This window comes from Malaclemys terrapin, chromosome 6 (assembly GCF_027887155.1).
Source record: "Malaclemys terrapin pileata isolate rMalTer1 chromosome 6, rMalTer1.hap1, whole genome shotgun sequence".
NCBI lineage: Eukaryota > Metazoa > Chordata > Testudines > Emydidae > Malaclemys > Malaclemys terrapin.
The window spans coordinates 130,995,518-131,011,884 of NC_071510.1; the positions used below are offsets into that span (position 1 = coordinate 130,995,518).

The 16,367-nt window shown below is 61.1% G+C and overlaps 1 protein-coding gene across 1 annotated transcript; it reads left to right on the top strand.

Annotated features, from left to right (window-relative positions):
- Positions 1-1,718: 1,718 nt before the first annotated feature.
- SIGMAR1 (sigma non-opioid intracellular receptor 1) lies at positions 1,719-14,474 on the top strand. Its single transcript, XM_054031901.1, has 4 exons — positions 1,719-1,871; positions 6,933-7,133; positions 8,857-8,949; positions 10,369-14,474. The coding sequence occupies exons 1-4, from the start codon at positions 1,724-1,726 to the stop codon at positions 10,593-10,595; spliced, it is 669 nt and encodes a 222-aa protein (XP_053887876.1). The 5' UTR covers positions 1,719-1,723; the 3' UTR covers positions 10,596-14,474.
- Positions 14,475-16,367: the final 1,893 nt, after the last annotated feature.

The window sequence follows — 16,367 nt, forward strand, 5'->3', positions numbered from 1 at the left end:
GTCACTGCGGGACAGCGCCCGCTCGGCCCCGCCCCCACCTGCCCGCTCGGCCCCGCCCCCACCTGTCACTCCGGGACAGCGCCCGCTCGGCCCCGCCCCCACCTGCCCGCTCGGCCCCGCCCCTTCTCTGGGCCTGTCACTGCGGGACAGCGCCCGCTCGGCCCCGCCCCCACCTGCCCGCTCGGCCCCGCCCCCACCTGTCACTCCGGGACAGCGCCCGCTCGGCCCCGCCCCCACCTGTCACTGCGGGACAGCGCCCGCTCGGCCCCGCCCCCACCTGCCCGCTCGGCCCCGCCCCACCTGTCACTGCGGGACAGCGCCCGCTCGGCCCCGCCCCCACCTGCCCGCTCGGCCCCGCCCCCACCTGTCACTGCGGGACAGCGCCCGATCGGCCCCGCCCCCACCTGCCCGCTCGGCCCCGCCCCCACTTGTCACTCCGGGACAGCGCCCGCTCGGCCCCGCCCCCACCTGCCTGCTCGGCCCCGCCCCCACCTGTCACTGCGGGACAGCGCCGGCTCGGCCCCGCCCCCACCTGCCTGCTCGGCCCCGCCCCCACCTGCCCGCTCAGTCCCGCCCCCACCTGTCACTCCGGGACAGCGCCCGCTCGGCCCCGCCCCCATCTGTCCGCTCGGCCCCGCCCCCACCTGTCACTGCGGGACAGCGCCGGCTCGGCCCCGCCCCCACCTGCCTGCTCGGCCCCGCCCCCACCTGCCCGCTCGGCCCCGCCCCCACCTGCCCGCTCGGCCCCGCCCCCACCTGCCTGCTCGGCCCCGCCCCCACCTGACACTGCGGGACAGCGCCGCCTCGGCCCCGCCCCCACCTGCCCGCTCGGCCCCGCCCCCACCTGCCCGCTCGGCCCCGCCCCTTCTCTGGGCCTGTCACTCCGGGACAGCGCCCGCTCGGCCCCGCCCCCACCTGCCCGCTCGGCCCCGCCCCTACCTGCCCGCTCGGCCCCGCCCCCACCTGTCACTGCGGGACAGCGCCCGCTCGGCCCCGCCCCCACCTGCCCGCTCGGCCCCGCCCCCACCTGTCACTGCGGGACAGCGCCCGCTCGGCCCCGCCCCCACCTGCCCGCTCGGCCCCGCCCCTACCTGCCCGCTCGGCCCCGCCCCCACCTGTCACTGCGGGACAGCGCCCGCTCGGCCCCGCCCCCACCTGCCCGCTCGGCCCCGCCCCCACCTGTCACTGCGGGACAGCGCCCGCTCGGCCCCGCCCCCACATGCCCGCTCGGCCCCGCCCCCACCTGTCACTCCGGGACAGCGCCCGCTCGGCCCCGCCCCCACCTGCCCGCTCGGCCCCGCCCCCACCTGTCACTGCGGGACAGCGCCCGCTCGGCCCCGCCCCCACCTGCCCGCTCGGCTCCGCCCCCACCTGTCACTCCGGGACAGCGCCCGCTCCACCCCTCCCCCTGGTCTGTCACTCCAGGCCAGTGCCCGCTCCACCCCTTCCCCCAGGTCTGTCACTCCAGGCCAGTGCCCGCTCCACCCCTCCCCCTGGTCTGTCACTCCAGGCCAGTGCCCGCTCCACCCCTTCCCCCAGGTCTGTCACTCCAGGCCAATGCCCGCATGGCCCCGCCCCTTTGGGTCACCCTGCGGGCTGCGATTGGCCGGCGCGCTGAGCGCCGCTCGCTCCCATTGGCCGGCGCGGAGGGGGCGGTGCCATCCCCCGGCCAGGCTCGGCGCGCGGCGGCGCCCTGCGGAGCGGAGCGGCGGGGCGGGGCGGGATGTGGGCGCTGGGGCCGCGCGCGCTGCGGGCCGGGCTGGCGCTGCTGGGCCTGGCGCTGCTGGCCCAGGGGCTGCGGAGCTGGGTCGCCTCCCGCCCCTTCGAGTTCCGGCCCGAGGAGATCGCGGAGCTCGGCCGGATCCAGGCGGGTGAGGCCGGGCGGCGGGGCCCTGCCGGGGGCGGAGCGGGACCGATGGGGTTGAGCCCCGGGGGACGCCGATACCCGCGGGACAGGGGTCTGGGGGGTAACGGGGGGGATGTGTGCTCCTGAGGGGTTGGGCCCCATGGGATGGGGGTAACGCGAGGGGAGGTCTGGGGGGGATGTGTGGTTCTGAGGGGGTGGGCCCCATGGGATGGGGGTAACGCGAGGGGGGGCTAGGGGGGATGTGTGGTTCTGAGGGGGGGGCCCATGGGATGGGGGTAACGCGAGGGGAGGTCTGGGGGGGATGTGTGGTTCTGAGGGGGGGGGGCCCATGGGATGGGGGTAACGCGAGGGGGGGTCTGGGGGGATGTGTGGTTCTGAGGGGGGGGCCCATGGGATGGGGGTAACGCGAGGGGGGGCTAGGGGGGATGTGTGGTTCTGAGGGGGGGGCCCCCTGGGATGGGGGTAACGCGAGGGGGGGTTGGGGGGGATGTGTGGTTCTGAGGGGGTGGGCCCCATGGGATGGGGGTAACGCGAGGGGGGGCTGGGGGGGATGTGTGGTTCTGAGGGGGTGGGCCCCATGGGATGGGGGTAACGCGAGGGGAGGTCTGGGGGGGGATGTGTGGTTCTGAGGGGTTGGGCCCCATGGGATGGGGGTAACGCGAGGGGAGGTCTGGGGGGGATGTGTGGTTCTGAGGGGGTGGGCCCCATGGGATGGGGGTAACGCGAGGGGGGGCTAGGGGGGATGTGTGGTTCTGAGGGGGTGGGCCCCATGGGATGGGGGTAACGCGAGGGGAGGTCTGGGGGGGGATGTGTGGTTCTGAGGGGGTGGGCCCCATGGGATGGGGGTAACGCGAGGGGAGGTCTGGGGGGGGATGTGTGGTTCTGAGGGGGGGCCCATGGGATGGGGGTAACGCGAGGGGGGGGCTGGGGGGGATGTGTGGTTCTGAGGGGGTGGGCCCCATGGGATTGGGGGTAACGCGAGGGGGGGCTGGGGGGGATGTGTGGTTCTGAGGGGGGGCCCCATGGGATGGGGGTAACACGGGGGGGGCTGGGGGGGATGTGTGGTTCTGAGGGGGGGGCCCATGGGATGGGGGTAACGCGAGGGGGGGCTAGGGGGGATGTGTGGTTCTGAGGGGGTGGGCCCCATGGGATGGGGGTAACGCGAGGGGAGGTCTGGGGGGGGATGTGTGGTTCTGAGGGGGGGCCCCATGGGATTGGGGGTAACGCGAGGGGGAGCTGGGGGGGATGTGTGGTTCTGAGGGGGGGCCCCATGGGATGGGGGTAACGCGAGGGGGGGCTAGGGGGGATGTGTGGTTCTGAGGGGGTGGGCCCCATGGGATGGGGGTAACGCGAGGGGAGGTCTGGGGGGGATGTGTGGTTCTGAGGGGGGGGGCCCATGGGATGGGGGTAACGCGAGGGGGGGTCTGGGGGGATGTGTGGTTCTGAGGGGGGGGGCCCATGGGATGGGGTAACACGGGGGGGCTGGGGGGGATGTGTGCTCCTGAGGGGTTGGGCCCCATGGGATGGGGGTAACGCGAGGGGGGGGTTGGGGGGATGTGTGGTTCTGAGGGGGTGGGCCCCATGGGATGGGGGTAACGCGAGGGGGAGCTGGGGGGGATGTGTGGTTCTGAGGGTGGGCCCCATGGGATGGGGGTAACGCGAGGGGAGGTCTGGGGGGGATGTGTGGTTCTGAGGGGGGGGGGCCCATGGGATGGGGGTAACGCGAGGGGGGGTCTGGGGGGATGTGTGGTTCTGAGGGGGGGCCCCATGGGATGGGGGTAACGCGAGGGGGGGTTAGGGGGGATGTGTGGTTCTGGGGGGGGGGCCCATGGGATGGGGGTAACACGGGGGGGGTTGGGGGGGTTGTGTGGTTCTGAGGGGGTGGGCCCCATGGGATGGGGGTAACACGGGGGGGGCTGGGGGGGATGTGTGGTTCTGAGGGGGTGGGCCCCATGGGATGGGAGTAACGCGAGGGGAGGTCTGGGGGGGATGTGTGGTTCTGAGGGGGGGCCCCATGGGATGGGGGTAACGCGAGGGGGGGCTAGGGGGGATGTGTGGTTCTGAGGGGGGGGGCCCATGGGATGGGGGTAACGCGAGGGGGGGTCTGGGGGGATGTGTGGTTCTGAGGGGGGGGGCCCATGGGATGGGGTAACGCGAGGGGGGGTCTGGGGGGATGTGTGGTTCTGAGGGGGGGGCCCATGGGATGGGGTAACACGGGGGGGCTGGGGGGGATGTGTGCTCCTGAGGGGTTGGGCCCCATGGGATGGGGGTAACGCGAGGGGGGGGTTGGGGGGATGTGTGGTTCTGAGGGGGTGGGCCCCATGGGATGGGGGTAACGCGAGGGGGGAGCTGGGGGGGATGTGTGCTCCTGAGGGGGTGGGCCCCATGGGATGGGGGTAACGCGAGGGGGGGCTGGGGGGGATGTGTGGTTCTGAGGGGGTGGGCCCCATGGGATGGGGGTAACGCGAGGGGGGAGCTGGGGGGGATGTGTGCTCCTGAGGGGTTGGGCCCCATGGGATGGGGGTAACGCGAGGGGGGGCTAGGGGGGATGTGTGGTTCTGAGGGGGTGGGCCCCATGGGATGGGGGTAACGCGAGGGGAGGTCTGGGGGGGATGTGTGGTTCTGAGGGGGGGGGCCCATGGGATGGGGGTAACGCGAGGGGGGGTCTGGGGGGATGTGTGGTTCTGAGGGGGGGGGCCCATGGGATGGGGTAACACGGGGGGGCTGGGGGGGATGTGTGCTCCTGAGGGGTTGGGCCCCATGGGATGGGGGTAACGCGAGGGGGGGGTTGGGGGGATGTGTGGTTCTGAGGGGGTGGGCCCCATGGGATGGGGGTAACGCGAGGGGAGGTCTGGGGGGGGATGTGTGGTTCTGAGGGGGGGCCCATGGGATGGGGGTAACGCGAGGGGAGGTCTGGGGGGGATGTGTGGTTCTGAGGGGGGGGGGCCCATGGGATGGGGGTAACGCGAGGGGGGGTCTGGGGGGATGTGTGGTTCTGAGGGGGGGCCCATGGGATGGGGGTAACGCGAGGGGGGGCTAGGGGGGATGTGTGGTTCTGAGGGGGTGGGCCCCATGGGATGGGGGTAACGCGAGGGGAGGTCTGGGGGGGGATGTGTGGTTCTGAGGGGTTGGGCCCCATGGGATGGGGGTAACGCGAGGGGAGGTCTGGGGGGGGATGTGTGGTTCTGAGGGGGGGCCCATGGGATGGGGGTAACGCGAGGGGGGGGCTAGAGGGGATGTGTGGTTCTGAGGGGGGGCCCCATGGGATGGGGGTAACGCGAGGGGGGGGCTGGGGGGGATGTGTGGTTCTGAGGGGGTGGGCCCCATGGGATTGGGGGTAACGCGAGGGGGGGCTGGGGGGGATGTGTGGTTCTGAGGGGGGGCCCCATGGGATGGGGGTAACACGGGGGGGGCTGGGGGGGATGTGTGGTTCTGAGGGGGGGGCCCATGGGATGGGGGTAACGCGAGGGGGGGCTAGGGGGGATGTGTGGTTCTGAGGGGGTGGGCCCCATGGGATGGGGGTAACGCGAGGGGAGGTCTGGGGGGGGATGTGTGGTTCTGAGGGGGGGCCCCATGGGATTGGGGGTAACGCGAGGGGGAGCTGGGGGGGATGTGTGGTTCTGAGGGGGGGCCCCATGGGATGGGGGTAACGCGAGGGGGGGCTAGGGGGGATGTGTGGTTCTGAGGGGGTGGGCCCCATGGGATGGGGGTAACGCGAGGGGAGGTCTGGGGGGGATGTGTGGTTCTGAGGGGGGGGGCCCATGGGATGGGGGTAACGCGAGGGGGGGTCTGGGGGGATGTGTGGTTCTGAGGGGGGGGGCCCATGGGATGGGGTAACACGGGGGGGCTGGGGGGGATGTGTGCTCCTGAGGGGTTGGGCCCCATGGGATGGGGGTAACGCGAGGGGGGGGTTGGGGGGATGTGTGGTTCTGAGGGGGTGGGCCCCATGGGATGGGGGTAACGCGAGGGGGAGCTGGGGGGGATGTGTGGTTCTGAGGGTGGGCCCCATGGGATGGGGGTAACGCGAGGGGAGGTCTGGGGGGGATGTGTGGTTCTGAGGGGGGGGGGCCCATGGGATGGGGGTAACGCGAGGGGGGGTCTGGGGGGATGTGTGGTTCTGAGGGGGGGCCCCATGGGATGGGGGTAACGCGAGGGGGGGTTAGGGGGGATGTGTGGTTCTGGGGGGGGGGCCCATGGGATGGGGGTAACACGGGGGGGGTTGGGGGGGTTGTGTGGTTCTGAGGGGGGGCCCCATGGGATGGGGTAACACGGGGGGGGCTGGGGGGGATGTGTGGTTCTGAGGGGGTGGGCCCCATGGGATGGGGGTAACACGGGGGGGGCTGGGGGGGATGTGTGGTTCTGAGGGGGTGGGCCCCATGGGATTGGGGGTAACGCGAGGGGGGGCTGGGGGGGATGTGTGGTTCTGAGGGGGGGCCCCATGGGATGGGAGTAACGCGAGGGGAGGTCTGGGGGGGATGTGTGGTTCTGAGGGGGGGCCCCATGGGATGGGGGTAACGCGAGGGGGGGGGCTAAGGGGGATGTGTGGTTCTGAGGGGGTGGGCCCCATGGGATGGGCCCCATGGGATGGGGGAGTAACATGGGGGGCACATTGATGGGGGATGCATGGGGGGCTGGGGGGTAACGTAACGGTGGGACCCATGGGACGGGGCCTGGACGGTAACACGAGGGGGTGGCCTGGCTGGCAGAGCCAAGTGTGAGTTGTTGGCCAAGCCCGGGGCAGGCCACTAGGTCCCTGCCAGCTCTTGGGGCGCAGCTGCACCGATTCGTAACAGGTGCCCACTTGCCTGGTGGGTGTGACGCTGGGACCCAGCCCATCAGCTGGCGGGGCCGGGTTGGAGGCTGCCTGCCTAGGGGACATGGCAGAGAATAGACGGGGGGGATGTTAGATCCCATCCCTAATGTCTTCTTCCCTGAACGAAGCCAGGCTCCGCATTCTAAGCGCAGTGTCTTGTATTGGTGGGAGCCAGGGAGGTAGCAGGGTTATGGGTGGGGCCGTGGGCCTCCTGCGTGGTGCTGACTTTGCCGGGGTTTGTTGGTGCTGCAGGCTTGGATCATGAGCAGGCCTTCTCCAAGATCATCGTGGAGCTGCGGAAGAAGCACCCAGGCCACATCCTGCCGGACGAGGACCTGCAGTGGGTGTTTGTCAACGCGGGCGGGTGGATGGGCTCCATGTGCCTGCTCCACGCCTCACTCACCGAATACGTGCTGCTCTTCGGGACGGCCGTCGACACTGGGGGGCACTCGGGTAAGTAGGGCTCAGCTACATTCAAGCAGAGGTTCAGGTTGAGGGGTTGCTATTGGGTAGCCAGTGCTTGGAGCGCACTTTGATCTCCAACTTGAGTGTCTTGCACCCCAACCTCTAGTGCTGCAGGCACGACCCTAGCTCTGCAGTCTCTGGGCTCATGCTCGCTGAGGATGAAGGCAGAACCTTTCCCCCAGGGCTCAGCCTGTAGAGGGCTGGAAAATCTTATCCCACCTTGTAAGCAGCGAGGTGGGAGGGAGATGCAGACTTCATAGTCCTTTGCTCTCCAGGGCAGAGGCTGAGCCACTTTCGCAATGTGTGCAGATCACACATGCTTCCAGCCCCCAGGAACTGGGCCATGAGTCAGGGACTCCGTTGTTCCCTGCATTCAGGTCCTGAGCTCATAGCTTTACCTTCAGTCGGAGAACTGTCCCAGATTTAGAAGCAACCCTCTCCCCTCCACCCCGGTTGCCCCCACTAGGCATGAAAGCCACCTGTTTGGAAGGGGTTAAAAGAACTAGCCTAAATGTGTACTTGGTCCAAACACCCTGCACAGTCCTTAGAGGACGGTACACCTAGGGAGCCATTGGGGATCTTGGCCTCAGTGCAGTGATGCGGGGGAAGGGGGACTTGACCTGTGTTTCTCTGCCTTTTAACACCTTTTACACTAAAACAAACAACCGTGGTGTTTCCTTGATTGTGTCACCCAAACACAGCTCAGCACACTTGGCCTCTGGCCAGAATCCCAGAGAGATTCCCACACTCCAGAGCCAAGGCAGGATTGTTCCCTGCCGTGCATCCCCTTGAGCTTTTTCTAGTCTAATAAGTGACTGAAGCAAACGGCTTCATCCCATTCCTTTTAGACCTTTGTCCTACCCCTGATAACTCTGCTCCCTCCATGGGACTCTTCCCCATCAGGCCCTTGTACATGCCTGTGGTACCTTCTCTTCTTTCCACTGCCCCCTGCCAGCTGTGGTTGGGCTGAGCTGAAAAAAATTAGCACTTCCAATCATCCCTCTTATGTCCGTAGCTCCCCAGCATGGTCTGTCTGGTAAGAGGAGTGTCTCTGCCTTGTGATCCCTCTTCATTGCATCTTCAGTGGGGTGGCTGGGCATCCAGGATCCCCCAGCCCAGGAATGCTGTGTAAACACACTTGCGGAAAGAAACCATGTTGAGGCCCAAAAAGGGAGCCTGTCTTGTGTCTGATTTCTCTTCTCCCCATGGGTAGTTGACTCCAGCACATGTTGTTAGCTGCTGAGCAGTGAAGCCAAGACTAGTGAGAAAAGCCCAGGCCCCAGAGATCACTGGCCCAGGATGTCTGACTGCCTGTCCCTCAGATGGTCCATGCTGGGGGTGTGCTGATCAGCAGAGCCCTCCTGCCTCCAAGAGCCAAAATGAGGGGGAACGCAGCTGGATCCCCAGAGAAAGGAGGAGGCAGAAGCAACTCAACACCCTTTCCCTTTAGCCTGCAGCTAGCATCTCAAGGTTGCCTCCGAGCTCCTGTTCCCTTTGATTCCCTGTGGCAAACGATCATAGAGAGGATGGTGGCAGCATGCGGTTGGGTGGGCTCCTGTCCTTGGCAGAGCTCCTGGGGACACAACAAGCAGCCAGATCCAAGCTGTGGGTGGAAGGGATTTGTTCCATGAGGTTTTGGAGACCTGGATATTAAGGCCCCACTTTCCCCCATAGCAGTGCTGCGATGTCACACTGTGTGCCTCTCTTGCAGGTCGGTACTGGGCTGACATCTCTGACACCATCATCTCGGGGACCTTCAGGCAGTGGAAGGAGGGGACGACCAGAAGTGAAATCTATTACCCAGGTGCTGTTACCCAGGGTTCTTTCAATCCAAAGCTCTTGGTAACCTTATTCTGGGCCAGGTGGTGTCAGGAAATAAATCGGTGGGGACATGGCCATCTGACCGATAGGTGGCTGGCACAAACAGGACAATACAAGAGTGTTCATACTTAAAGCTATACTTTACTTAGTCTTAAGCACTTACACACATCTGCGACAGCTTGGTAAAACACCCCAAAAAATTTCAGATGCATATTTACCCAGGGTCTTGAGGCGGTGTCGAGCTGATAACTGCAACCATCCAGTGGCCAGCCGGATGTCTGCAGGGAAGCTTGAGAGGTGTCCAGGCATTGAAGTGTCCATTGAGCTCAGATTTCTTCCTCTTTTTATATCCAACTTGTTAGCATTACATATCTTGTTCATTAACAAAACTGTTGAGCAGAAACCAAGGTAAGGGTGGAGATTTCCAGCCTGTCAGGTGGACAATTTTCTGTCAGTCAAGCAGGAGAACTTTCCATCAGTTAACTAGCTGTATAGCAATAGTTAACTACTGCCAGACTTTCCATCTTGCAAAATGGCGTGCTTCGGAAAAGCAGCTCAAGTCAGGAGGGCAGAGGGTCATGTTTACTCCTTGAGGTCACTCGCTCCACCCTCCCCTCCTGGTCTGTTAGTTGTGCTAGGGTTTCAGAAAGGCCTCCTTTTAGCTGCTTTCAGCAATAAGTGTAGCAATTGGTATTCCAGCCGCTCGTAGTGGTTTACACATGTTACTGGGCTCTGGGCTATCAAAAATCTGCTCCTACAGTCCATGTGGCACTGTCAGCGCCAGCCCCACCCACTCGCGTTTGAAGGTCTCCCCTGGGTGGCTGCCTTTGCAGGGCTGGTTGCCGTGGGCTTTTCATGTAGTGATTTGAATGGATAAGGCTAGAGCTTTGTTAGCCCCACAGGATAGAGGGAAACGTATAGGGCACAGCAGATTAGCCTGTAGAACACCACACCTCTAGTTCTCGTGGAGGCCACGAGTAGAGCAGGATTGAAGGAAAGCGTACACGCTGATGGGTAACGAGCAGATCTCCATTAGGTGGGATTAAAAATAAACCTGGGGAGGGTAATAAAGCCGCCTGGTTCAGAGCAGGAGCCAGCCATTGAGTGTCAGGAGAAAACTGCCCCTTTGGGAAGGCTGTTCCTTGATTCTACACCGGGGGCATCCTTGCAACCTTCCTTGGAAGCAGCTGGTACTGGGGGAACAGGCTTCTGGATTAGCTCCCCCTCCGGCAGTTCTCCAGCAGGGCGTTGAGCACCCCCCTTGTCCCGGGCTAGGAGTGGAGGTTCATCAGGCCCACAAAGAGCTCTGTGTGCTGTCTCTGGAGACATACCGGGAGCAGCATGTTGGAACCAGTATTTTTCAGAATAACGGCCAGTGCTCTGTCTGTCTGTCTGCCTGCAGGGGACACCATAGTGCACCAGTCCGGAGAGGCCACGGCTGTCCAGTGGAGCGCTGGCACCTGGATGGTGGAGTACGGCCGTGGCTTCATCCCCTCCACGCTCATGTTCGCCTTGGCCGACACCATCTTCAGCACTCAGGACTTCGGCACCCTCTTCTGCACCCTCCGGGTTTATGCCAAAGCCTTACTCCTGGAAGCAGGTGCCTGCTTCAGCCACCTGGCCCAGTGAGACCACCCTCCCCACACACCAGCACGGCCTCACAGGAAGGGCGCCCTTTTCCCATCCCCCACCGTCATGCAGATTGTACCAGAAAGGCAATGGGCAAGAGCACCTCTGCCCCTTTCCCCACGCGGGCGTGCCAGGTAGGCTGACCCTTAGCTGTGTCGTCCGCCTGTCGCAGCGAGCACTCAGCCGGGGGAGAAACAGGCAATAACAGATAATGGAGAAACCTAGATCACTATTTTTTTAGTATCCAAATGTTCCTCTATATTTCTGTAACGAGACTGCAGCGACGGTTGAGCTGCCACCCACGTTTGTGTGTGTCCTTGCCTTCTGTCTGCAGCTGTCTCTCGTGCTCTCTCAAAATGGCAAATGAAATTTAATATGGATAAATGTAAAGTAATGCACATTGGAAAAAATAACCCCAACTATACATACAATATGATGGGGGCTAATTTAGCTACAACTAATCAAGAAAGCGATCTTGGAGTCATCATGGATAGTTCTCTAAAGACGTCCACGCAGTGTGCAGCGGCAGTCAAAAAAGCAAACAGGATGTTAGGAATCATTCAAAAAGGGATAGAGAATAAGACGGAGAATATCTTATTGCCCTTATATAAATCCATGGTACGCCCACATCTTGAATACTGCATACAGATGTGGTCTCATCTCAAAAAAGATATACTGGCATTAGAAAAGGCTCAGAGAAGGACAACTAAAATGATTAGGGGTTTGGAACGGGGTCCCATATGAGGAGAGTTTAAAGAGGCTAGGACTTTTCAGCTTGGAAAAGAGGAGACTAAGAGGGGATATGATAGAGGTCTATAAAATCATGAGTGGTGTGAAGAAGGAAAAGTTAACCTGTGGAACTCCTTGTCTGAGGAGGTTCTGAAGGCTAGGACTATAAGAGGGTTTAAAAGAGAACTAGATAAATTCATGGAGGTTAAGTCTATTAATGGCTATTAGCCAGGATGGGTAAGGAATGGTGTCCCTAGTCTCTGTTTGTCAGAGGGTGGAGATGGATGGCAGGAGAGAGATTACTTGATCATTACCTGTTAGGTTCACTCCCTCTGGGACACCTGGCATTGGTCACTGTCGGTGGACAGGATACTGGGCTGGATGGACCTTTGGTCTGACCCAGTGTGGCCGTTCTTATGTTCTCTGAAAACTAGGGGCCTATGAAAAACCAATTGTGGGGGGGGGGGGTGACATGGATTATCCTGTGCATGCACACTCTGGACATGAGAGAAACCATGCCCAGCAGGTGTCTGCATAGCATAGGGCCAATTCACTCGTCCCCAGCTGAACCTAGAGTAACTGCAGTGGAGCAAATGGGGGTCAGCTAGTGTGAATCTGGTGTCTAGCCTTGGAAGTGACATACGCAGGATGGGTCTAACTTCCAAACGGACAGATGCGCTCTGTATAGATTACGTAAAATACCAGTGTGTATCCTGTAATCTGTACCTAGTCTTCTATTTACTGTTTCTAATATAGAATCTGTCTGATTTAGAGTTCGCTCCAATACCCAGTGTCACTAGATGGCGTGTTCCGTTAGACGCTAGCATCAAGTACCATCTGCAGTAACATGCTGCGCTACTTGTTGAAAGGCCTGTGGTTTGTGTGTGTGTAAGAGATGTGCCCATGCAGTCTGTGTCACCCTGCCCTTGTGTCATGTTTTGTGTGTGTACAATCTGCCTCCTTTGCAAGGCCCCAATGAGGGGAGATTAGGGAAGAAGGCCAGAGGCTGGGGCAGGGGCCCTTTCCATGGTGCACATTCTCCAGAGGCCTTGTTATTGTTTGTTCCCGTGATGGGGAGAGCCACCATCCATCGCCTTAACAGACAGCCTTATTGCGGTGGCCTCCTGGGCTATGCACGTGTCTGTACCTCCTGGTGCTGGTGCCTCAGCTGCTGGGCACTCCGTGCCCCTAAAGGGCTCTGTGTGGGCTGAGCCCCAGGGCTGGGGAGCACATGGCAGAGCTCGAGTGGAGCCAGCCTGCCCTGTGGACTGTCTCTTGTAACCGACCTCTGATGGTTATGGGAATTTGCCCCCATAGCTGTTCCCCAGTCTGAGATACCTCATTCCTCTGTCCCATGTGGCCCTGGCTCTCTCCCTAGTTAATGTACTGACATTTGAGAAGTGGACGTTACTGAAGACTGTGGGGCAGGAAAGCAGCTGTTCCAAACCTGTGGGCTACTTTCCCCGTAGGGCCTCACAGCTGTTACTCGTGGGGGAATTCTGCGCCACTGCGCGCATGGAGAAACATGTCCCCCTGCAGACTTTTTGCTCTCCCGTGGAAAAATGGCTTCTGTGGGGAAGCAAAGAGAAGCTGCACCAGTGCTCGCTCACCACTCCCTGGCAGTGCAGGTGTGTCTGGTCGGCCCAGAGGAAGAGGTAAGTCACTGCAGGGGGGAAGGGAAAGAGGGAGGGTCTGGTGATGCCTTAGCTGCCCAGGGACATGGGGGGGGGGGAGGAGGAGGAGGAAGGACAGAGACAGAGTTTCTCTCTCTCTCTCTCCCTTCCCTGGACGGAGCAGCTGGGGCTGGGTCAGGTCAAGGCCCAGACACCTCCCCTAGCTGCAGGAAGCTTAGATCTGCAAGGGATTTGGTGTGGGGGGGTGGGGGTGGGACTGAGTGCAGGGGGTGAGGCTCAGCGGGATGGGAGTCCCAGATGCAGTGGGGGGGTGAGGCTCAGCGGGGGGTTGAGTGCGGGGGCTCCAGATGTATGGCGGTTGAGTGGAACTCCTTGTACAGTGACCCCTCCACCCACTTCCTGACCCCATCTCTTCTCAGCCAGGGGGGGAGGGGTCGCTGTACGGTGAGCTGCTCCCCCATCCACCCAACCTCCATGCATCTGGATCTCCCCCCGTCAAACCTCACCCCCAACACATACCCATACCTGGAGTCCCCCTTGTATCTGGAACCTGCATACCCCGAGGACCCCCCCCCCCACTGAGTGCCCCACACCCAAACCCCCATCTTCTTAAGCCTCACCCCCTGCACTCAGTCCCACCCCCACCCCACCAAACCCCACTCCCCTGCACCCCGATGCCCCACTGAGTCCCACCCCAGACACTCGCCCCCTGCTCAGCCCTAACCACCTTCACCTGGCCTCCCCTGCAGAGTTCCATTGACCCGGCACCCAAAAACCCCAAATGAGCTCCCGCACATCCAGATCCCCTCCCTGAACCAAGCTGCCCACACCAAGATTGCACCATACCCAACCTTGGTATTCTTGAAGGAATTTTGCACCAAAAATTAAAAATTCTGTGCCTACAAATTTTAAAATTCTGCAAAATGCTGCACGTTTTCTTTCTCAAAATAACACAATATAAGCACACCATTTTCAATTATTTTAGTAATTTATTTCCAAATTTTTGTCAGCAAATAACTGAAAATGGTGTGCTTATATTGTGTTATTTAGAGAAATAAAATATGCAGAATTTTAAATTATTGTGTGCAGAATTTTTTGGCACAGAATTCCCTCAGGAGTATTTTACAAACCTTTGGTCTCTTACTACAAAGGGGTGGCCCCTGGAAACTACAGGTCCCAGCATGCAATGCAAGCAATCTAAGATGCAGTGTTATATGCTGGGGCCTGCAGGTTGCCTAGGGATGGGCTACCTGCCTGGCTACATCTGAAACGGCTTCCCCCCTGTTAAATTGTCCAGGGGCCAAATGCTGGTCACTTGCTTTTGGCAGCCAAGTTTACAGCCTCTTTAGCCTTTCAGTAATGTCAAACGAGCATCACCACGAGAGCCAGCCGGCTCCAGAGCATGCGTCTCGTTCCTGGTCCTTGGACAGTCATCGCAGCTCGGTACATGTACGGCCTGGAATCGGTCACTCTTATTTTTATCAGTGTCAAGAATAAACATGCTCATCTGGCTTAATTAATTAATTTATTTTGTTTTGAGAGAGAGCGAGAGAGAATCGATGGCCCGTGCAGACCTTTCCTGCATGCTTCGGGGACGGGGGGAGGGAGAGATTGTTTTGTTGGGGGTCAGTAATGAAAGCTGTGCTGTGAATCCAAGGCTTGTAACATTTCTGCCAGAGAAGCCAAATTGATCTCAAATGATCAACTCCAGACTGCAAAGAGCATGGGTAGAGCTAACACCTCCTAATGTGCAGCCCTGCTCGCTAGGAGTAGCCAGGGGCCTGTCTCCTGGGGGAACCCAGGTCTACACGGGAAGGTTTTAGCAGCATAGCTATCGCTGGGAGGCGTGGGGGGGATCACCCCTTCAAGCTGCTACTGTTACTCAGCACAAGCCAAGACTGACCCCTGACACCTTCCACGCTGTCGTTGGGGTACGGTCAAACCACCCAGTGCCAGCCTTCCCGTCCCAAGGACTCCCTCCCTCTCATTGGCCTGCCAGTAATAGGCTCCAGGGGTCCATGAGCCCCTTCCCCGGCTCTCCAGACGCATCTGGAACTTTCTGTGTCTCTTTGAGAGTTTAAACTCCTTGAGCCAGGGACTGGCTCTAGAGCTGGGCCCCGCTCTGGATCAGTGACTGGATGCTGGTGCTTTCTTGTTCCTTCTCAAGAGCCCAGTCACTGAGTTCCCAAGTTTCAGAGTGGCAGCCATGTTAGTCTGTATCAGCAAAAAGAGCAGGAGTACGTGTGGCACCATAGAGACTAACAGATTTATTGGAGCATGAGCTTTCGTGGTCTAAAACCCACTTCATCGGATGCATGCAGTGGAAAATGCAGTAGGAAGATGTATATACAGAGGACATGAAAAAATGGGTGTTATATGGCAACACTCATTTTTTCATGTCCTTACTCTATATACATCTTCCTACTGTATTTTCCACCGCATGCATCCGATGAAGTGGGTTTCAGCCCACGAAAGCTCATGCTCCAATAAATCTGTTAGTCTCTAAGGCGCCACACGTACTCCTGTTCTTTTTGCTGAGTTCCCAAGGAGACTTTTGCTGCTCTTCTAACATCCAGGCCGACCCGTCCTGCTGGCCCCTCGCTGCATTAGGTGGGGAGATTCTGCAGCCAGAGCCGTGCTGCCGTGTGAATCCAGGAGAGAAGCCGGCTCTGGCCATAGCTAGGTCCTCTCAGGCAGGCGTAATGGGAGTTAACGTGGCCAGTAAAGTCAACAGTGGGGGCTGAGGTGCACAGGGAGGAGCTGTTTTTCTGTGTCCACTTTTCCCTCTCTGCTCTCACACGGCTTTATCTGCACCCCCCACACCTGCTTTCACCTACATACAGGTCCTAGCACCTGGTGGGGACAGGAGCCCTCCCACATCCAGACTGTCCCTCACACCTCCAGTGGGTCATTTCTGAGCCACGGGTGACCCCTGTTCCCTTTGGTCAGGAAGCCTCAATTGCTCGGGTCAGAGTTAACCCCCGCCGCTCTCCGAGGAGCTGAAAGGAGGTGGCCTGTTCCCTTGGAAAGGGGTTTTCCAGACAGTTGAAATAAGGGGCCATGTCCTCATGGAGCTGAATTAATAGAGCTCGTTCTCCTCCTCCATTGTAGCCATGTTCTGCCACCCCCAGTTCTCTTCCTGAATACCAGCCTTGCTAACCTGGGCACTACCGAACCGCGCCGGGCAGTAACTCCTCCTCGGGCAGGGGGCTCGCCGAGCCGCAGCTGCTCTCCACAGAGGTCTGCCACTCCAGGCCAGTTCCCGTTCCACCCCTTCCCCTGGTCTGTCACTCCAGGCCAGTGCCCGTTCCACCCCTTCCCCTGGTCTGTCACTCCAGGCTAGTGCCCGTTCCACCCCTCCCCCTGGTCTGTCACTCCAGGCCAGTGACCGCTCCACCTCTCCCCCTGG

Coding starts and splice junctions, on each gene's coding strand:
- SIGMAR1 (XM_054031901.1), top strand. CDS start 1,724: ATGTGGGCGCTGGGGCCGCGCGCGCTGCGGGCCGGGCTGGCGCTGCTG. Junction 1,872..6,932: donor GCTCGGCCGGATCCAGGCGG/GTGAGGCCGGGC, acceptor TTGGTGCTGCAG/GCTTGGATCATGAGCAGGCC. Junction 8,950..10,368: donor AAGTGAAATCTATTACCCAG/GTGCTGTTACCC, acceptor GTCTGCCTGCAG/GGGACACCATAGTGCACCAG.